The sequence below is a fragment of the Hippocampus comes genome, unplaced genomic scaffold (genome assembly GCF_001891065.2).
Source record: "Hippocampus comes isolate QL1 unplaced genomic scaffold, H_comes_QL1_v1.1 scaffold203, whole genome shotgun sequence".
In the NCBI taxonomy this organism is placed as follows: Eukaryota; Metazoa; Chordata; class Actinopteri; order Syngnathiformes; family Syngnathidae; genus Hippocampus; species Hippocampus comes.
In genome coordinates this window covers 672264-695907 of record NW_017805993.1, presented here as the reverse complement: position 1 = coordinate 695907, position 23644 = coordinate 672264, and the positions used below count along the sequence as shown (strand labels likewise).

The 23644-nt window shown below is 41.3% G+C and overlaps 1 protein-coding gene across 2 annotated transcripts in view; it reads right to left on the bottom strand.

Annotated features, from left to right (window-relative positions):
• slit3 (slit homolog 3 (Drosophila)) overlaps nucleotides 1–23644 on the bottom strand; it is a 254024-nt gene that overhangs the window by 111323 nt on the left and 119057 nt on the right. For both annotated transcript variants that reach the window (XM_019892240.1, XM_019892239.1), the window contains one exon: nucleotides 10468–10539. In XM_019892240.1, coding sequence (XP_019747799.1) covers nucleotides 10468–10539 — 72 coding nt within the window. The remainder of the gene's footprint in view (nucleotides 1–10467; nucleotides 10540–23644) is intronic.

The following is a 23644-nucleotide window of genomic DNA, read 5'->3' as shown; positions in this document are numbered from 1 at the left end:
AGATTAGAAAGAAAATTATAGACAACCATGGTAAAGGCTTTACCTTTTATACTCCAGGATGATTATTGGAGATAGAAAGTAAATAGAGGTGAAGAGTGTGTTGCCCTGGTGTTTACATGAGTCTGGCTCATTGGAGTGTCCATCTCCAGGATGCGCTACAAAGTCTGGTTTCAATTTGGGGTCGACCAGGACACCTGCAAAGCTATCTTCATGATCCTTTCAAGAAGCGGCTCACCTACTGAGAAACTCAGCACCTCTCATGATGACTAATAGTCTTATCAGATCAGTGGTCGAGTGTACCCTGCGAGTCGCCTTTATCGTGTCGCCGACGCGTGGGATCACACAGCTCTCCAAAAACTTTGACGACGGCAATTGTTTTTTTTTTTCCGGGAAATAAGGAATAAGTTGAAGACTGGCGTCGGAGGCCACGTTTCTCCTTCTTCGTCTTCACTGATGGTAAATGGTTTCATTATCCGCGATATGATTGAATTCCTTCGACAGCTTTGTTCACCAAGCACCCTGATTAGCAGTGACATGATTGCTATCGGTCTGGTAAAGAGATGGCTCTTTGTGTGTGTGTGTGTGTGTGTGCGTGTGTGTGTGTGTGTGTGTCTGTCTGTGTCTGTGTGTGTGCATGCGTTGGATGTTTGTCACAGGGCAAAGACTGGGGGACCAAAATTTAATTTCTTTCCATATAATTAGTGTCTTTAATCATGTCTATGATGAAGCCTATTGGCAGACTGATTCAGTCCTTCCCTTTGCTACCATCTGGCACACACACTCACTCACACACACACACACACACACACACACACACACACACACACACACACACACACACACACACACACACACACATAATCTTGCTGCTCCATCTGCAACCACTGCAGACTGATGAAGGACCAAGTTTGCATTGTCCATCTATGACAAATTGGATCAACTTCCAACGCAGGGCAAAAGTGGAAGCCAAGGTTCTTCAGGGAGCCAATTCTGACTATCATTTTGTATTTCTATTAAGTAGTAATTTGATTGGTTTACTTGGCAAACATTTGATTGGAATTCCACGACATGGTTCAAGCGCCGCACGGTGGACTAGCGGTTAGCACATCTGTAAAGTCTACATTCTCTGGCATTCGTGTTCGATTCATTATGACTCTAAATTGACAGTAGATGTGAAATGTTTGTCCGCACATGCTTTGCAACTTGTTTGGTGATTAGTCTCGTGTGTTCCGTTCATACCAAGCAAGAAAAGTGGCTGCTTCTTATGGCAGCAGAAACCAGTGTGGGAGGAAAAAGAAGCCGGTAAAAACAAAGATGTGAACTTAATTTGAACCTGATTTCTATCAATGGGATAGCAGTGAAAATAGACAAATCAGATCTACCGGGTCAAGGCAAGCACGGCGTCATGTAAATCAGGTAATGAAGAAACAACGCTAAACGACAGTAAAGGTGTGTGAAATACTGTAGATAGTAACATCAGACTTCCTCTTCAGTGGAAATCCAGAGATGGGATCAAGTCACATGTGCAAGTCTCAAGTGAATCATAAAGCTTGACCCTTAAAGTCTCAAGCCATTTTGTCTTGGGGAAGTCAAGACAGGTTAAGTCAAGTCAAGGTCCGAAGTCAAGTCAATTTATGAAGGACCTCTTAACTGCAGTCACTGGTCATCATAAAGACAAAAGCCTAAGAGGGTCAAAAAACGAATTCATCTTTATCTGCATGCACAACGCGTCAAACCTGTCTCAAGTCAACTCGAATTTTCAGTCTTAAGTCCATGTCGAGTCTCAAGTATTTGATTTATTTATTGTAGTCGTCAAAGCGAGTGATCAAAACAGTGACTCCAGTTGACGTGAGTCGCAATGACACAAGTCCCCATCTCTGCGCAGTTCTACAATTGAATGAAGCACTTGCTTGTCGCTATTGGAACAGTTTTACTAAAACCGAACAGCCAGTTCACCATCTATTACTTTGGTTAATGTCTGCATAAAAATGCAGGGATAACACATTCAAGTAGTGAGGAAATCAAGTCAAATAAGCGATGAGTTCATTCAAGACAAAAAGCAGACTTGTCTGGATTTAAAGAAAATGTTCTTCGGAGTTGTCTGGTTTAGCGATGACATATGAAAGATGTCATTGAAAGACTTTCAATAAAAGTTCAGATCTAAAGTGTTATTTTCATCCGCTCATTTTGCATTTCAGACCCCATGAACTTCCAGCTAACGTAGACACTGTAGCATCAGATCATTGCAGGCTGATCCCCCCCTGCCCCCCTCGCCACATGCCAAGTCAGCACTTGGCTCTCAGGCCAAACGAGCCTCATCTGCAATAAAATCATCGTCGTGCACCCACACGAACAGTGGATCAGTTAAAAGCGGAGGCCCGTGCAAAGCGCGTCCATATCATACCGCAAGAAGCACGACCAAACGGCTATAACTAGACGAGCGAGGGTGAAAACGAACATTCCAAGTAGGCTTGATGGACTTTTTTTGGCTGTGCTTGTAACTGCTCGGGGCTTTAATGCTGCGAGCACGGCACGGGAGGTATTGGCTTGCAAATAATGAGCCGGCTTTATTCACTCAGGATGAGGAAAAAAGAGATACTGGCTGGCGGTGGCTGTTTTACAACTCAAAATGAGGGGAATAAACAGTTGAACGAGACAACTCAAGCTCATGTTTCAATCAGGCATCCTTGCCAAACTACAGGAGTTGTGGAACATTTCAAAATGAAAAGTGTCCCATCGAGGGCGGCAAGGAATAAGGCTGTTAAACAATCCGTTAGGGAAAACTCTTCCATCTCAGATTTGTTTGGATTTAGAAACAAATTTACCTCAATTAAATATTTGATTGAAATAAGGTATTATGTTCAAGAGTCAAAATCAGAGGTGGGTGAGTGTGTGTGTGTGTGTGGGGGGGGGGGGTGTCTTAAGGAGCTGGGCGGTGAAAAAGGCCGTTTGAGAACAATCATGACAAGAGGGCCGAATACAAGACTGTTTCAGATTCGCTACATCGAGAGCACCAAAAAGAAAACTGCTTCAAAATAGCTGCCTCAAAACCATAGAGTAAAACCTTGAGCTACATTTTAGCTACATCTAGAGTGGCCAAAAGAAATCTGATTCAGATTATCTAAATCAGAAGTGCTGATGAAAGAACTTCTTAAAATGGTGCACATCTAGACTGTCAAATGTCGAGATTAGCCATGAAAAGGATTCAGGAACAGAAAAGAGGATATTATAGCCACATCGAGAGTGTCAAAAAGAAAACAACATCTTAACCGTGTCCACAGGGCCAACTCGAAAGCAGCTTCAGATTTGCTGTCCAGAGCACCAAATGGAAAACTGTCATTAGCCACAAAACATTACGTTCGCTACTGTTCATTCAGAGCCCCAGTAAGAAAACTGTTGGACATCAGCCACTTCTAGAGCACTCAATAAAACTACAGCTTGACCTTAGCCACATTTCGAACGTTGAAAAGAAAACTGCCTTAGATTAGCTACTGCATGTTCAGAGCCCCAAACAGAAGACTGAGCTATAAATAAAATCTAGAATAGAAATAGAATAGAAAACTGCTTCAGATGGCGAGAGCGCCGAATAGAAAATGGCTTTGGATTAGCCATGTCTAAAGTGCCAAATAGAAAACATCTTGACATGAGCCGCATCGATAGAAACCCAAAAAGATATTGACATTTTTATTGTTTCTACAGAATAGCAGGGACATAATGTAATGTCAATTATGAATTATTTATGGCCTTGTGTACGATATATCAAATCTTCCCCATGACATTGGGTAAATCCAACAACGTGAACATCACACAACAACCCGGGTAAGAAAGTTGTGCGTATGTGTGTGCATTCCCCCTTGAAGGCGCCGCAGCCATAATTCAAACAAACGGCCGTCCTGCAATGCATTGTGGGTAGGGGAGCGTGAAGTGTGCAGGAGGAGATAGCCCGGGATAATGTGAAGGAGGAGAAAGGTAAATAAGAACAGCCGACAGTTGCATTGTTTGAAGAAATGCTGTCTTGTGTTTTGGTTGCACGGCCAAAAAAGGTGCACTGGTGTTGTAATGTCGAGCATGGGTGAACCCAGTAGGGAGGTTGGGGGGGGGAGGAAGGAATTCAATTTGATCAAATGACAAAAAAAATACATCGGAGGGAGAAGCGGCAGGCAGATGGAAAACAAGAAACGCTATGAGACCATGATGGTGCACTCGATAACACACATATGTGCGTGTGTGTGTATACTGAGGTGTCATGAGAGGTATATGAAACACTGGCAGCTTATCTGATGTGTCCATGACTGTATGCCTCTCGACTGGAGTGGCTGCTATTGTCATAACAATCTCTTTGGTGCATCAGGTTCACCTCTACAAGGAGCATGATACGCAGTGTGTAGACGGAACACTATTAATAATAATAAAACTAATAATGATATGAATAATCATCACAATGAGTAATTAATGAATATTATAATGAATGCGTAATAATAACGGTGCCTTGAGATACAAGTTGAACTTGTTCCGATCATAATGTCAAACCATCTTTCCTCATTCAAATGAATGGAAATGCCATTAATTCGTTCCAGCATAACTTAAAATGTTTTTTGTAAAAATCTCGTTTTCACACTATAATATTGAAAAATATGGTAACGACGTAATTCAATACAAATTAAGAATGAAAAAGGTTTTTGCCATATTTGTTTCTTCAGTTCAATAGACACGCTGCACACCTTGACCACCAACGGGTATATTTTTTAATGATTTTTGGGGGTGTGGGGAATGTTTGAAGGTCATTATCATTTTCTTATGTTGAAATGTGTTAATAAAAAAGTGAACCCCCCCCCCCCCCCCAAAAAAAAGTGGCTGACTGAAAACCTGTCCTCTTCACTGTGGCGCTAAAGGTAAATTTTCCAGAGGGTCCTGCTGAGTGAGTTTTGGGAGGCTACAGGTGAGGTCCTTAAAATTTGTCGAAAATCTGGTGTGTTTTGATGACATGGGTATAAAGTCAATATGATGAAGTGATTTACTGCATGAGTATTAAACATGAAAAGAAAACAAACATGCAGAAATAGAATAGCATGAGCAAAGATTCTGCATGGTAGAATTTGAAAATTGATGAATGCATAGCAAAAAAGGTACAAAGACAATTTGTCAAGACTTTTAGCATGATTTGCCTTTGATTCGAGGCCACTCCGAGTATACACAAAGCATTGGTAGAAATGAACTTGTGTTGAATGGAACTTGCAAATGTCCCGAAGCGTAACAAGGTCGATTTTAGAATGATTTTAGTATTCCTCACTATGGTTATTCGAGGTCCAAAATAAAAAGTGTTCTAAGAAAATATGAATTTCATGTTACAATCAAGGAGGCCAAGGAGAAGAAATTCATTCATCATTTTAATAAAAAAAAAATTTTAAAAAAAGGAAAAAAAATCTATATAGCCTCCAAAACCACATTTTTGTTTTTATGGAACTGTAAAGTAAACAATACAAGATCAGTCGTTGTCTTGCTTTGAATTATTAGAAAATCTGAACTGAGAGGACGGTCCAGTAACACTTGGATTCTGACCTCAGTCATATATCATTCAAAATAAATGGGGGGGGGGGGGTCTGCTCTTGGGGGGGAAAAAAGACAAAACAACAGACAAGATGATAGAAAGAAATCAGTGAAGGCTGAAATAAAATTGAAAAAAGCCAAATATAAAGTGGCAAATGAGCTCACTTTAGAGCAACCAATAGAAACATGTTTGAGATCATTCACGTCTCGAGAGCCCAAAACAATTTCAGAATATCCATATCATGAGCAGCCGAACAGTAAAAATGTTTCAGGTGAGCAACATTAACAGTGTTGAAAAGAAAATAGTTTTGAGATTCTTCACGTTGAGTGCCGAATATATATCTATATATATTTTTTTTGATTAGCCAAATCTTCAGTGCGAAATGGGAAATGGCATCATTAACCACATGCAGAGTGCCTCACATAAAACTGCAACTTCTAGTGCACTGAATAGAAAATAGATTGTGATTAGTTACATCTAGAATGCCGAAGAGAAAATTCCATGTGATTAGCAACATCTAGAAAGGCAAATAGAAATCTTCTCGAGAGCGGCCCCGTCTAGAATAATGGCAAACAGAATTTTTTTCAAGACTAGCCATTTCTGAAAAAAACTGAAGAGAAAAATTGTTTGAGGTAAGTCTAGCGTGCCAATTCGAAAACCGAGACACTTGTGGAGCACCGAATCGAAAACTTTTAACACTCCACCAGATCCAAAGCGTAACACATGACACCTAGCATTAGCTAAAACATATCTGCCAGGTTGTCGGTAGCTCCAGTAAAGCAGCGGATTTGAATCGGCTCCAACGGGTTGTAGTACAGTAAACAGAATCACACAGGAACGTGGCCACTGGGCAACAGGATCAAGGGAAAGAGGGAGAGAGCAAGTGGGAGAGAGTGCACGTATCAACGGGGGAAAAAGTGGCAGCCGGCCGCTACCCGCGGCCACAAACAAAGTGAGGATACATGGGAAAAAAAAAAAATCGATGCAGTGTCCACCAGGGACAGAATGTCATGGAGGTTTCTCCCGCCCCCTCCCCCTACACTCCTCCCCATTTGCTGGCCTAATGGAGCACTGGAGCCCTGCTGGGGCACTGGTGTTTTTTTTTTTTTTTTTTTTTTTTTTTATGGCCCCAGTCACCTTGGCTAATCGAGGGATGGAGGGATGCAGGGAGAATCCCAACGGAGGGCAATTTCGAGGCATGGCAGCATGAGATGCAAGATGGAGAAAAAAAAAGCGTTCTTTTACATAACAAATCACGCCAGAGGCAGATAACGTGTGTGTTAAAAGAAACCATAAAGATGATGCACGTACTGTACCTCTTGGTACCGGGCCGCACCAAAAAAAAAATAAAATAAAATAAAAAATAAAACGTAATCAGATGACAGATACATTTATTTAAAATGTGGATTCTTGAGCAGGATTACATTTTGAATGCGGGCAGAGCGACAGCGCGGTTGAGTTAAGTGGATAACTGCTCACAATATAGCTCAGGGAGCGTTCCATGTTTAGGTTTTTGTTGGCCAACGATTAACACAGATCATTGGCTGAAGAGGCTGGGCATGTGTTGGTTTTAGCACAGTCACTTTGGAAAGTGATTCCAAATGAATGGTTGGTGACTGTTTTCGATTGTATTCATGATTTACCTGACAGAGAAACGTGTGAGCTGTCAAAGTCATCTGGACTGCCTGTTACCGTATGAGGAGCTAGCAGGCTAACAGAACGCTCGGACCTTGTACGTAAATTGAAGCTACCTTTTCTTTTTTGACCTTTCACCTGTTCCAATAAAAAACTGCTCAGTGGAAAGGTTTGAAAAATATTTTGAAGCTTGCAAAACTATTTTCCCTCACGATATGAAATTGTCTGTCTGTCTGATCCCTATTCGTTGCCTTCAGCAACACCAATCTGAAAACAGCTTCCTTTATGTAACCAAGCAATTGCCTGAAATGGAATCTATCTATCCATCCATCCATCTGTCCATCCGTCCATCCCTCCCTCCCGGCAGCATTGTGCGCAAGTGGTTAGCATGTGTGCCTCACAGTTTTTGTGCTTCGGATTTGAATTTTATGTGCTCAGGCTTCCTGTGGCATTCCAAAACCATGCACATTATACAACCATAAGACAGAAAAGACTAGACTAATATTTAAAGTTACATATCATGATTTGTTTTTATTCTTTTGAATTACATATTTGGAATGGAGTTATCCAAAACCAGTTAAAAGTATTCAAGTTACATTAGTACTTTTTTTAATCTGTAACTATCATCACTGTATTGGAATAATTTTTTCAAGTAACCTTGCCAACCCTGGTTATTTTCTATTTTTCTACATTTGTTAAACACTCTCACACATTCTCAAGCTCAGGTGCATCCACGAATACACTCTCACACACTGTCGTGCACATACACTAACACAAAATTACTGACACAAACAATATGACACTATTTCATGCACACACTCTCACATTAACAGACACACACACAGATGCACAAACGCCGGAACAGAGAGAGAGAGAGAGAGAGAGAGAGACACACATATTTACATTTACACATGGTCCCACTCTCACACATTATCTCACACACACACATTCACACACATGCATATTCTCACATAAACACTCATGCATTCACTCTCACACATTTTCAGCCGCACCTATGCACACACACACACACTCTCACAAACACTCTCACGTCCCCTCGTGTCTCTCGCAGACACACTCGCTCACACTCACAGTGCAGTGTAGACACTTTGAGAGGTCCATTTAACATTAAAGTCATCATCCCCAGCGGTGCTTGGCGACCAGCGCGAATTTACAGCAATCTTGGGGAGAGAGAAGGCACACGGGGCAAGCCAGCCGCTCACGAAGCCCTTCACATCGGTACAATGAAGGCTTTGATAGATCTTAATCATCCAAAGAGACGCGGTGCTTCGTCGGCCGCCGTAAATCTTCATTTGAATACAGTAAGGTGTTGATAATAAGCAGATGGAAGCTGACTTTTTTGTTTGAACCCTTCACTTTAACACACTGCTGAAGTCGTTTTGTGATGACACGACAAGATAGAACACTACAAGCGCCAAATGAAACTAATGAGGACGTGTCTTATGTCAGGTTCCAAAAAAAAAAATAAATAAAAGACTTGATGCAGACAATCTCATTTGACCAAACGTCTTTGCTGCGACAAGTGCAATGATGATTTATTCACCTGCATGCTGCCATCCGTTCTTATTTACAACCCTACATTCCATTTAGGTCGATCAATATTCTGTACATTTTATTTATATAAATATTGTCAAGGTCACATTTCTTGTATGGGCTTGGAAAAATCACAGCATCATCAAATGTTTCATCTGCTGGATGACAATCTTTTCTTTGATCTACCCAGATAAATTTCTCCCAAGGATGTTAATTTACCCAACCACAAATGGGAGGTGGCCATATGTGAACCAGAATATTTTTTAGAATAATATTAAACCGTGACATAGTGGTACACTCGTTCATAATCACATAGTAGAGCTCTCTCGTTCTAGAACAGTGAGAATGTTTCAGAAGAGATCACCATTAATCGTTTTCACTTCATTAGTCTGAAAAATTTAATTCATTGACTGCAAATAACGTTTGTTCATCAATCTATGCCGGCGGACAATGAAATGCTTTTCCACCACGCTTGGGTCAAGGTAGAAAAACAACAACACTGCTCGTGTTCTGGATTCAAATCAAGGCAGGATAACCAGACACTGCTGCTGCAAAAAATAAAAATGACTTCCTCGCTTCTATTTCCAACATCCTACATTTGTACATTCAGATTTTCTCCAATGCAGACTTGACAAAAGTGACACACCTGGGTGTCATGTCACCCAAGATTCGGTGAAAACAAGCGCGGAGCTCCTGCTAATTACAACAACTCCATTCATCGTAACGGTGACTTGGATTTGTATCATTTGTTTTAATTTGTTTCGGTGCCACAAGCTCACACGCTCAGGCCGATTCCATGCATGCAACTGACAACGTTGTTTGTTGCCAAAAGTGCCAATATCGCCTCTCCGCATCAGGTGCGCACGATCAGTTGTTATTGATGAGCGGCATGGATCGGGCGGCCATCGATCAGGGTATTGGTGATTAGGCTGTCATGAATAAAAGACAAGAGGCTATGGAGTTGTTGTTGTTTTTCACGCAAGGGCCAAAACATCTTGAGATGAGGAAAACAAGAGGAGGTAAGAAGAAGAATGCAAAGATGGTGATTAAAAGTGAGGATGAGGAGGTGACAAAGAGGTGATGGATAACATGTTGATGACAAACAACAAACTACGGCGAGGTAGAAAATGTGTTGAAAAGCTTTCACACATGAAAAAAAATGCACAAAATCTGTGACGGTAAGTGCTCAGACAAGAGAGTGATTGTTTTTATGTCTCCACTCGGGCTGAATAATTTGGAAAAATACTGTTATTGTGCTTGTGATAATATGCAGTTATTTTTTTTCCAAGGTCCTCTTCCCATGTATTTTGTTTTTTACACACACAAGCAATAAATAACATTATAACATTGCCTGAACAGTTAATAAAGAACTGATGGTAAAAGTTTGACTTACATTTTTTTTTTTTCTTTCAGATTATGTTCAACATCATTGTACCTTTTATGATGTACAACATCATCATTCCTGTCATAAGGAGTTGTTTATAAAAGCTACATAGAAATATTTCATCCCCCAAAAATCAAGTTACCATTCCGGTGAAGTGAAAATATTTGAGTTGCCTTAAAAATACACTCGACACCGTTTTCCCCATGTTGAGAATGTCACATTTGATGTGAGCATACATCAAGCCATAAAAGTCACACGTGTTTGTCCTGGCCCGGCCATCCATGTGCAGGTTTTGTGAAATAATAAAAATGACATGACAGGAAGTCAAGGGAATATTTGCGCTTACAGGTTCTTGACGTTGGTGATTCCTCTGAAGGCTTTCCTCGGCACCGCCTGGATCTGGTTCTCGCTCAGGTCTCTGGAGGGAAAGAGAAAGCCAAGGCTATAAGTTCCCAACGGTGAAGCAAACCACAAGCAGTTGGTGACACAAGGCCAAGGGAACAAAGAAACAGATGGATGGAATGACATTTATGATGACATGCAAATAGCCTCAAAGACCAAAGATCGAATTGAAATGGATACTGCTGGATGTATGTGACTGTGTAGCTTGTCCATGGTAGGGTGAAAAAAAAGAAAAAAAAACCACATTCCCCTGCCATTTTTTTAAGCCCTTGCTGATTTTTATTTTCCACGTTGACTTTGGCTCAGCGCATCCGACTTATGGCATGTGTAATGAATATGTACACTCTATGAGTCAGAACAATTGTGACATGACGCAACGGGTGGCCGTTAACTGCATCGGCCAGACGGCAGCAGCCAGGGCACGATGAGATGAGACAAAAGGGAAAAAGGAATGCTTCGGATGAGCTAATTGTCTGTAGTCGGCCTTCGGCCGATCTATTTGTCATGCTTTCAGCTACTGCATCTACATATATGGGAAGAACCACTGGCTGTTCCTGGAACAGAAATACTCGAGTACAGTAATGGAAAAAGGTTCTCATCAGTTTATTTTGATTGGCGTAATTGAAGATCTGTATTTTTTATTCCATTAGTTGCTGTAAATATTCTCTACTGCTGTTGTATTGATTTGGAGGTATATCCGCATTTGTGTGAAATGTATCCACGTGCACATTATATGCAGTGGAATACAAATCATCCCGATCCAGTGATTCAATTGAGTGAGCGGACAAATCTCAAAGAAAAAAAAAAAAAGAAAAAAGAAATCAGTGCTTTCACTCGTCGACCATCATTGGAACATATTACATGACTGACTGAACGAATTCACATCACTTGGCCATGAAGCTAAAAATTGAGCTCAGATGTATCCTGTTGCAATGGGTTATCTATCCAGGGGTCCAGCTAAGTTCCATTGATTGGACATGATTTGGAAAATACATTCCTGGCGATACAAGGTCTCACAATTGAAGGAACATCGAGCACAAACCAAGCTGACACTGACAGAAGTACTACTACTACTAGCATACAGTAAGTGTCTGGCTCTTGTGGTTGCCGAGTACGCACAGTGGCTGTCACTGTGATAAAGATTGAAAACGTTAGCAGCTTGGATGAAAACTGTTTGTTTTCCTCTCCACTAGGTTACAATAAATCTGCTCTATTTTCCTCAGGAGGTGCCAACAAGTTCATTTTGCTAATTGAATCAATTCTACACAGGCAGAGTATGAAGACGGACTCGTCCATTGCATGAGAGGAGTCCTTTTTTAGAATAAAGCGGACACATTTTGAGAAATGCATTTCATTTTTTATTTTTGAGTGGCTTGCATACAAATGATCTCTGGAGTCCCTTTCCATTTTTTAAAATTTTTTTGGTGGCTTGTATACAAATGATCTCTGGAGTCCCTGCCCACCTATCGACTGCGAAATTAAACAACAAAGTTAGTCTTTGCTTTACTTTGGAGTCAGCCGGCTCCCCTTTAAACACCTCCAGTTGCTCCAAAATGTGGTCCCTTGCTTCTTAACTGCAGCATGTAAGAGGGAGCATCAAACTCTGGCATCCCTCCACTGGCTACCACCGAACATATGGACGCTTATTTCATGCCCTATTTCTTTTTATTGTTTTAACTTTGTAACTGTTTTAATGTTCGTGTACGTTATGTTCAATTTTTATGTTCGTATGCGAGCTTCACTTGGGAGAGAATTTGGTCGAACAAAAGGATTTCTTTGGGGGGACGGGGGAGGTTGTGGTTTTGGATGTTTCCCTCTTTGGCTGCTTGTTTTGTTTGACGCGTCCCAGTTGGCTGATGGAGAGAATGAATGTGCGGTGCATCAAAGTCGAATGCGTCGGTCGGAAAACGCGCTCGCGCAGGCAGCATGGATGACAAGCTGGAATGGAATCGTGTTGTTTTATTGTGCAGCTCGGTCGGGATATATTGTATATGTTCATTCTACTGGTTTTTGACTCATTTACACCGAGGTGGTTTTCTTTCTTGTCTTCTGCCTGTCATTTTGACCGAGCAAATAGAAACATACATTCTGAGCTCTGTCGCTTTCTATTATCCGTCACCCGGGCATTGTTTATCTGCTTTAATAACTGTACGAACACATCTATCATGGGTGGTGTTTTTTTTCCCTGTGATTTGCAGCTCGCTGTGGAACAAAATACAATCAGGAGAAAGAAACAGGCATGATGAGTTGCATTACAACTGAGAGGATTTCTGTGTACAATAATTAAAAGTTTTGTTTAGAATCCATCATGTTTTGTATTGTCTACAAAAGCCCTTCAAAATCCAGGGTAGTGTCGCCGGAGTCAAGCATATTTTAGCGTGCTATGCCAAGAACCCATTGGATTTTGAGCTGCGGTCATAAAGTTATTGCGCGGTGGCAACGCGACCGCTTTTCAACCCAATCTCCTTCAGATGTTCAGATTGCATGGCCCCATGCCGAGAACCGGGATCGATTCAGGATGATGGATGATCCCAGATTGCTGGGGACTATAAAACTGTCTTTTGGGGACGCAGACATTTTCCGAATTTTCCCCCAACAGCAGGACCAAAGCGATCCGATAAGTAAGGATGCATGGATACAACTTTTTTCAGACCAAGTGCAAGTAATTACTTTTGAGTACTTGCCAATACTGAGCACTAATACCTTCAGAATGAATGCCTTGATTGTCTTGCAATTTTGGTAAATCTGTATAAAATACTGTTCAGAACACAAAATTACTATTTGATATATCATCATTCTACAGAGGATTCAATGCAATGTGTGTTCAAGTGTTTTCTATTTCAAGGTACATACATTTTAGCAAGGATCATGGAGGTTTACACACATGATTTTCTTTTGCCGGCCATATAAAATGATGTGATGGGCCTGATCTGGCCCACGGGCCTTGAGTTTGATGATTGAAGTTATTGCAGCCAAAGTTGTATGCTTGTTAGATTAACTACATGTCTGTTATTCTCTTAGGCAAGGCCATTTTATTTATATCATTTCATACATTAGGCAACTGAATGTGCTTCAGACGCAAAACAACTGCAAATAGCATCCCCCCACCCTCCCCAAAAAAAAACTGCAAAAGTATATTACTAAAAATTATGAAACGAATGTACATTGCCAACAATCAAATGCATTAAAAGCATTGAAAAGCAAAGTTTTCTAAAATTATTGACAGAACTTGGGACTGACTTCACTTCTTTTGGCAGCTTATTCCATTTGTGTGCAGCATAACAGACAAATGCTGCTTCACCATGTTTGCTTTTGAAATCTGGGCTCCACTAATATACCTGAGTGTACAGATCTCAAAGCCCTACTGGGTTTATATTCTGTTACCAATTCTTTCATGTATTCATGTTTGTGTTGTCGTCTTGTGTTGTCGTATTTATTGTGTATGACATGCTGCTATCAGGAGTCGTAGTGATTTATAGACTAACAGTTCGGGAATATTCAGAACCCCTAAAATACAGTATATACATTTTACCACAATACATGAAAATTGATGAGGTTTTAGACATTAAGAGGCCACCAAAAAGATGATTCATTTGATGCCTGCGTAAAAAGATCAACGCGATGAGACCATCTTCAAGAACCAACAGTGCCACATTTGAACACTTAGATGTGTATCGTGTCCTCGTGTAAACAGCAATCTCTCCTCTCATCTCATCATGACTTCATACCTGCTGACCTTTGAGCACAGAGAAGGCCATCTGCAACAAGAGGCTGAACCCTGAACCCCTGAAAAGGACACCGGCTGATAGACCAGACACACAAACACACAAGGATTGCTTGGTTTATGTGTGGGCTGAGAAGTCTCTTCACCTGCAATTTGCCACTATGTTTCAATTTGCTCTTCTGCGCTGACACCAAATGGAGGGGACAAAGTCAACACATCCAAATTCAGCCTGGCAAGGCAGTATGACGTGCAATCAATTCTTCCCATAGGGGGCTAAAATACTCACATTGTTAGAGGAAAAAAAAAAAACGACTAGTTGTGAACTCAATTTCAAGGCGAAAATTGTTTTCATGTTGAGCATTTCAACTATCCATCCATCCATCTATCCATCCATTTTCCGATCTGCTTCATCCTCACAAGGGTCAAGGGTGATGCTGGAGCATATCCCAGCTGTCTTCTGGCAATAGGCGGGGGACACCCTGAACCGGTTGCCAGCCAATCGCAGGGCACACAAAGACGAACAACCATTCACGCTCACAAGCACACCTCGGGACACTTCAGTGTTCAATCGGCCTGCCACGCATGTTTTTGGAATGTAAGAGGAAATCGGAGAACCCAAAGAAAACCCACGCAGACACGGAGAGAACATGCAAACTCCACACAGGGAGGCCAGAGTCAGAATCGAACCCTGCACCTCTGCATTGTGAGGTCGATGCGCTAACCACTGGACTGCCACATTTTAACGACATGTTTTCGATTTTGCTGTTGTGAAATTTGGCTTTGCCGCATTTCACTAAATAGAAACAATAGTTAGCAAAATTAATTGTCCCTCGTATTGTCCCCCAGAATGAAGTAAATCAACTCAGCAAGTCATTTTGGCACAAACGACTTGGTAGTTTCACTCTGCTAAAATTGTTGCCATGAATATCAACAATACATTTTAAAGTTGTTCCAAGTTTTTTTGTCTTTTTTTTTTACAGCACACTCTGTACTTAATAGAATATTTGTTTTAAAAAAGTGTGACTAGAAGTATGACTACTGATTAAATTCCTTTACTTGGGTAAAGGATGGACAGACTGGATGCAATATGGAAATTTCTTTTACTTAAAGTACACTTGCCTATCACCACATCTCTTGATTTACCATTTCCGAACAGTTTTGTTTTTTTTTTTTTCATTTTTTGTAGAAAAGTATTTTCTGGAAGTTGTATGACTGCAATGAAATGTCATCAAAGAATTATTCAAAAGACTTTTCAGTATTTTTTTTAATTACCCTCTGAATTACTCGATTATCACAAATACCTTTAAAAAAAAGAAGAAATTTGACGAAATGCAAAAATAACACAAATAATTGAGATGCTTTTAGTTTTGAACTTCTCCCACTCGGTTGTGTGGAAAGCAATTGTTGTTCGTACTTTAGACCTTCTGTCGCGTTTTTTTTACCTCATCTGTTTGAAAGGTGCAAAGGTTTGGCACATGTGTGTGCATTCGCTCCCAGCGAACACATCCAACATATTAACTTCCATTATTCATGTGAAGAGAATAATAACAGCTGGTAGGTCGACCCTACGTCGCTGAGGATATTACCGTTAACCCCCTGCAGACAGTGACACGCAGCAAACACACTCGCACGTCGCGCAAGTTTAACACTGTGTGTGTGTGTCTGTGTGTCTGTGTGTGTGTGTGTGTGTGTGTGTGTGTGTGTGTGTGTGTGTGTGTGTGTGTGTGTGTGTGTCTCACTGCATCAATATTAGTCCATTTGTGTTCATAAACACACAAAGTGGGCTTGAGATATAAACTGGATACACCCTCAGGCTTGTTGACAAAAGAAATATGAACCTGGTTGATCCTATACATCCAAACGTATTACAGAGGTCTCAAGATGACAGAGAAGTTAAGTTGTGCATGCTGGACATAAATATATTAGGGGTGCAACAAAAACCGAATTGGAATCGGAAAATCACTGATTCGAGTGAACCATAAAATTGGATTGAGTCTCTAATTGTGTTATAATCAAGAGAAACCCCCCATACATGTATATATCCATCCATCCATCCATCCATTTTCCAATCCGCTTTATCCGCGGACAAGGGTCACGGGGGGTGTTGGAGACTATCCCAGCTGTCTTCGAGCAGTAGATGGGGGACATCCTGAACCGGTTGCCAGCCAATGGCATGGCACACAGAGTCGAATGACCATCCGCGCTCACACTCACACCTAGGGACAATTTGGAGTGTTCAATCAGCCTGCCATGCATGTTTTTGGAATGTGGGAGGAAACCGGAGTACTGGGAGAAGACCCACACAGACACGAGGAGGACATGCAAACTCCACACGGGAAGGCCGGAGACAGAATCGAACCCTGCACCTCTGCACCCATATGAGGTGGACGTGCTAACCAATCAACCAATGCGCTGCCCTATTATATGCATATATATGTGTGTGTGTGTGTGTGTGTGTGTGTGTGTGTGTGTGTGTGTGTGTGTGTGTGTGTGTATTAAAGTGTGAGTTTAACGAGAAAGACAGTGGCGACACTTGGCTCCGCTCCGGGGGAAGCCATGAAGATGAGATGAAGAAAGGGAAGGGAACTCTGGGAATGTCGCCTGTGAAATCCGAGCCACTTTCAAATGGAAGCCTTGCTCGTCCTACCCGCCCTTCATCTTCCTCCAGTCTCCCCTTCCCTCCCTGGGGGGCTGTAACCGCATTTAATACTCTTCCATAAAGACAGTAATAAATATTGACTGCTGGCCAGCTCAAAGTGGTCCTTACTTTCGAAGCTGCCTGGTGAAGGCTAAAAGTGGTCGTGGATACAAACTACGATGCAACGCTTTGCGAAGTGAGAAATCTAGGCCTCTTTGTTTTGACGCAAAGCAGACCTACATGCTTGAAATGAAGTAAAACGCATGAAATGTGATCAATTCCCGCAGCACAAGTGATGATCACAGCAGAATGCTCTGGAGTCACTGGATAATGACTGGAATCTCCCATGCAGATGCAAACGATTCTAAATCGATACATGAATCCTCCTAACGTATCTGACTGACAATGAATACATGTTTAAATCCAGTAATTGCAATGTAATTCAAAACCCACACCACACCAGAAAATATGAGGACGTGACTTTAAAATCTTGATCTGTCGCATCGCCTTTCTGCAATCAACATTTAGCCAGTGTGATAGCACTGCTTTATTGAGCCTAAATTTGCAGATCAATGACCAAACCTGCTGTGTTTTGCCAATAATTTCAATACAGACAACTGAAACACCACTGTTGACTTGTAAAAGTAACTGGTGGTACAACAAGAACTACGGGAGATATTGCCTAAATTCCTGGGAAGTATTTGGGTGATGAAAAAAAACACATGAGGGGTTAGTACTTCAGAGAGGTCCAGGAACCTTTTAGGGAGGGGTTCTGCACCTGAGTGGACGAGTACCCACCACATTTGTTTTGAAAAGCTGTTCTCAGACTAGATGTTGTTTTGATTTGACATTTTTGCAAGTTGGGGACAAAAAAGGAAGACACAAGGAGGCACAGGAACCTCTTAGTTTCAGAAATGACACTCCGCTCGAAAGTACTGGAACGATATTCTAAAACATTCGGACTTTGACATCCAGGGGCGTAACCAGAAAATGTTCAGAGGAGTGGCCAAGGGTGGTCGTGTGTGTGTGTGTGTGTGTGTGTGTGTGTGTGTGTCATTGTTTATCATACCATGCTTAAGTCAGGGTTTCATGAAAAAAAATGACACGTCCAGAATGATACCTATCACACTCAAGATCAAACAGAAATAAATCTAAGCAATAATAAAGTTTGCTGAGCTTACTTTACAAGATAATGCCACTCTTTGCTGTTGCTTTGTTGTTGAAACTCAAAGCCTACTTCCATCTTATGCTGACTGATTCACTAGGTAACAAACAGCCAATCAGAGTGCTCGTCACAGAAAGCCAACTCCATTTTGCGTACTATGATCAATGGCTCATTAATTCAAATCAATTCACATCTAAAAATCACACAATTCTCTTTCTTCTTCACTATTCTAAATGCTGCATTTTACTTAGTCTTGTTCCTGCTTATATTATGAAGGTGTCGGGCAGGATATGTCGGATACGACGTATATGTGTGCATTTTATTTGATGAAATCACGACTGTGGATGGTATGATAAACAATGACTTCTCGGCCCTGGTTGTGGTGTTTATTTTATGGCTATGGTGTTAAAGTAATGATTTTGATTGATATTTATTGTCAGACATGTATGTATGCTTTTAAGGCATTTTCTTTTGGTACTTGCATTCGACCAATTGTAAATCTATTCTTTAAATGTGCCGTCAATACAATTAAACTTGTGGCAGAGTATTAAAGGGTCTACGAATACTGCATCTATCTAAAAATGGCAGGAAAATCACAAATTTCAAAAATTTCCCCGAGATATGGGGGTGCCCAGAGAGTAACAAGGGGTGGCCTTGGACAAGAGAGAAACATTTCAGGTTTACTTCCAGATACTGACATCTGGTTTGGATACACAACGATGCTCAGTTGCAGACTTGGAGTTTTGCCTGTAAAAGAGGAGTTCAAACGCAAAAGCAGACATCTGTTTTCTTTTTTTTGTTGAACATTATATATATATATGGACACACACACCCACATACACATAGAGAGAGAGAGAGAAATATATATGAAAGAAAGAGAGAGAGAGAGATCGCTAGCTAGATAGCTAGCTAGATAGATCGCTAGCTAGCTATAGATAGATAGATAGATAGATAGATAGATAGATAGATAGATAGATAGATAGATAGATAGATGGAGAGAGAGATAGATGTATGCTATTTTGAATGAATACAAACCAAGCAATGAAGAGGCTGATTTGTAAAATGAAAACAAACAAAAACTCTTTTGAAGTACATATCCTTGCCAACAGTTGTTTGTGCGTATGTCGACTTCGCATCGTACAAGATAACGAGCCACTTGAATATTGTGCGCCACAGTCAGAAAGAAGGATTAAAAGAAAAATGACTTCCTGTCTGCGAGAGTTTGCCATAAAGCTTGTCCTCTGTGTTATGTAGGACACACTGAATGGCCTGCCTTCTTCAGCTTCTTTAATTTCTCTAGATTTGTCATCATTCGCTCCAGTGTGTGCCCTTGCTTCCTCTGGTAGCGGCCACCCCTCGACATAACAACCCCTCCCACCCACTGTGATTTAATTAAGTGGCTGCTTTCCGAATAAAAATATGGCTCCCTCTATTGATCATGGCGGATGGAAGCTGACAGGCCGGTCTAGCTGGGACGGCCGCTTTCCTAACTCGCTCTATTGTATGGATCTGGGCGCTCGCGTGCACGTGAATCATCAGGGAGCTGTAGCATCTAAATCAAACTAAGCATTCTCAAAAGCTCTCCTGGGCTCCTGCAAATCCCTTTGACGCTCCCAAACACACACACACACCTGGACAGACACCACACACACACACACACACACACACACATTCCTTTGAAACACACCTCACATCAGCATTGTAAATAGACACTGTCTGCACTTTTCCCTTGCCTGCATGTGTCTCTGCGCCCATCGCTCCATGTAAGGCTGTAAGTATCTATTAGCTTTTGTCAATGCTGTAATTAAATTGGACAGCTTAATGCAATTCTCTGTGATCCATAGGCCTTTATGGTTATAAAAGCTTTTCTGGCCCCCAGCCAGAAATGGGACGCTCACTAAAATTTAGATGCCTTACAAGCTGGGACAAAAGAAATTTATTGTCAGAGGGTTGAGGTGCACACGCCGCTGTTTGTGATGGGTTAATCCGCTGGCACATTCTGTACGTGACGCTATTTTGTTACGATACTTTTTCTTATTGGTAGTGCTGTATGTGGGATGAAGTGATATTGCAGAGATCCACTTGCCTCAAGTGCTTTGGCTTAATGGCACTCGAGCCTCTTGATCAGTCCCATTTGGACCAAATGAGACTTGTTGGCTAGCATGAACTTAATAAGCTAATAAAAACATTGTAATCATATGATGACATAATACTTAAGAGTAGCGATGAATGTTCATCATGGATAGCCTGGAAATGCTGTTTAAAATTTTGATGCCATATTTCTCACACCATGAAATGGCATTGTCAAAAATGCTTTGCAATTTAGCACGATCCCCAATGGAAATCATTGTGGGCTAATTTCATGGTTTAAACTGTAAAAATAGGCAAGGTAAGCCAACTTTCATTTATATTACACATTTCATTCACAAATTAACTCAAAGTGTTACACATAATTTACAATACTAACTGTAAAAGTCATTTACAACAAATGAGGAGCCTAAAACACTTAATCGCGTCAATACCATCTAACACAGTGGTTCTGAACCTTGTTAGAGGTCTGGAACCCAATCAGTTCAAATGCACATTCACCGAACCCTTCATTAGTGAAAAATAAAAATATGATTTTTTTTTTTTTTTTTTTTTATAAATTGAAGACATAAAAAACATATTTATTAAAAACAGAAAAAATAAACACAATTAGTATAAGTTTTTTAATTGTGCACAAAATGAACCAGCCAGTGATGGCCAAGCGGGCGTGTTATAACTAATTTAATCATAATCAGAATAATCTTTCTTGGCCAAGTATGTAGAACACAACAAGGAATTTGTCTCCAGTAGTACAGGCTACACTAGTCTCATCAATAACAATGTTGACATGTTGAGTCGGGTGTGTCTTAACCTCCATGGCAGAGGCTCCGTCGAACCCCTGACACTGATTCACTGAACCCCTCGGGTTCGATCGAACCCAGGTTAAGACACCATGATGGTTAAAACAAATGGCTTACAGATGATTTAATGTTTAAAAAAAGCGCATCAGTTTACATGTGGTGAAGACTCCCTGCAACTTCCACTAACAGCCCAGGCTAAACATAGCGCCCCCCCAGACGTACAAAGATGTCAGTCCAGAGATGGGCAACTGGTGCCTTGAACTGTGGGTGGACCCTCAATTCAAAGAAAAAAAAAAAGGAAAGAAAGGAAAAGTGTAGAGGGTGGATTAAAAACTTCTCTGACATTGGACCCTTGCACGTGTGGAAAATATCAAGGCTGTTGGTTGGTCGATTCGTCAAGTTTTTCTAAACTAGGAAGAAAACCTTGAGGAGAAGTTACACCGACTACTTCACGGATTTCGCCTTTCGCGGGTTCTTTTCGGAACGTAACCCACCGCGATAAATGAGGCTTCACGAAGCATCTAATGAGGAAGAGAGTGGTCCTATGTGTTTCCCTCGTAGTGGTGATGACAACTTGTGGCCCTCTTCATCATTTAAGTCGCCCATCTCTGCGTTTGCCCCTCAGCCGAGAGATATCACTTCACCATACTTTCTTGACACCGATTGGCATTTCATCCACAACGTACTTCAGACATTCAAAAGCGCAATACCTAGAAGCATCCACAATCAAAACAGTTGACGACATTCAAAAGCAAAGCAGAAAAATGACTCTGCCATGAGCCGAGATTTTGTGGTATCGTATCGAATCGTTGAATTTGTGAATAGCAAATGGCAAATACGTTGGAGTTCACTGCATATATTAAAAAAAAAAAAAACAAAAAAAAAACACTGGACAAAACTGTGGAGTGAGAGTACAGGGTAAGCAGCAGGAGGAAAGGTTGTGGGGGGATTGAGATGTAGTCAAGGGGGTTAAGAAGTGTGTGTGTGTGTGTGTGTGTGTGTGTGTGTGTGTGCGTGCGTGTGTGTGGATGTGTGTGTAGAATAAAGAAGCTGAGTGAGGGGTTTTAGCTTTATAAGCATCTGGGGAGCACCTTATCGCCCATAAATAACCCAGGGCAAATTAGCAGATTGCACAGAAGGAGGAGGCAGCAGGGAGGGTGCGGGTCATATATGCACGCGTGTGTGCGTGTCTTGATGAGCATCTACGTATGCATGGTGCTGAAAATAAATGAAACGCGCACGCTGGCTGTATGTTTATTAGACGACGTGTTCTGCAGTTTCGCGACCACCACGCTCACCTTTGAGGATGTCTCGGTGTTTGCAAAAGTTCTGATGCGTTTCTCAGCGGGTCTTGGTGTTGTCAAGGTTACTGAGGGCCATTTCAGTAGAAGGCCAATTATTATTATTATTTTTTTTTGTGCACAGAAAACAGAAAGAGCAGCGCAAGTTGTCCTGGCATTGTTTGTAAGTTTTCTAGTGTTTGCTTTCAATCATCATGTAACAAAGGAAACAGCCAATGTAATGTTTTTGTTACAAATGGCCAGCATTAACAGCACTGGAAATGACTAGGGACGGACAGATACTGCCTTTTTTTTTTTTAATTACTATTTACATCTCCTCACAATCTCAAGTGCCAATACTTGATAATGGTATTTGTTGTGCAATTGTGATCAAAAAATATTTATGAGAGTCATCCAGGCATCTTTAAAGTAACTGCACTAGCCAACGATAAACATTGCTTCCTCTCGGAAGGTATACATGTCAGGATGTTGATATAGTATCGGTGCTTTGTATCGGTGAACGTTTATGTGTATTGATAACTTCCAGACGCGCAGTATCTGCTCCAATACTGGTCGTGGAACATCTTTCGAAGTCACAATTTCTAAAATTTCTTCATTTCAGCAATGTGCCACGTTGGTTCTTACGTCTGAGACTCTGTGTCCTTTGTAAATTGGCTGATTGGAAGGCAAGATGCCAAAAAGAGGTGATTAGCATTTGCTCTTCGTCAAGTGGAGTAGTCAAGTCAACTTGCCCTATTCATCGACAAATCTGTTCAACTCCGAACACATATATTGACAAGTGTAATTCGCCACTTTGGTGATGAAGTGCTGCCTGCCATCAGACTTTGGACTGCTTGAGTGTAAATAGCCGCTTGCCTAACCACAACACCCTCGAGCTGCCTCTGGCCATCAAGACATTATTTAGCACTTTTTTCTGGTCCGCAGAATCGTCCTATTATGAAGACACTTAAGATTTGTTTTAAATTGGGGGAAAAATGTCTACTTTTAATATCCAGGGCCTTGTTATTCTCATTTTTCGCACATGTGCACAAGGAAAACCCCTTTATATCATAATCCTCCACAATTCAACAAGATTTTTACGAATGGTTCATGTGCTCGAAATCCCCCGAGGTGAAATAAAGCGATCGTGATGGCTAACAAGCGTCCGCTGTCAACCTGCCTTCTCGAAGAGTAGCCGGCTAATTCCACTGACAGTCTTCTTCTTACTCTACTTCGACTACTTTTTCTTCCAGCACGGCTGACAGTCCGTCTGCTTGAATGAAAGCTGGAGCGAGGGATGCCATGGATTTGAAACAGCAGGATGGAGAAAGAGAATGGAATTAAGAAAGGGAGAGAGATAATACTCGCCTGTGTGTGTGTGTGTGTGTGTGTGTGTGTGTGTGTGTGTGTGTGTGTGTGTGGGTGT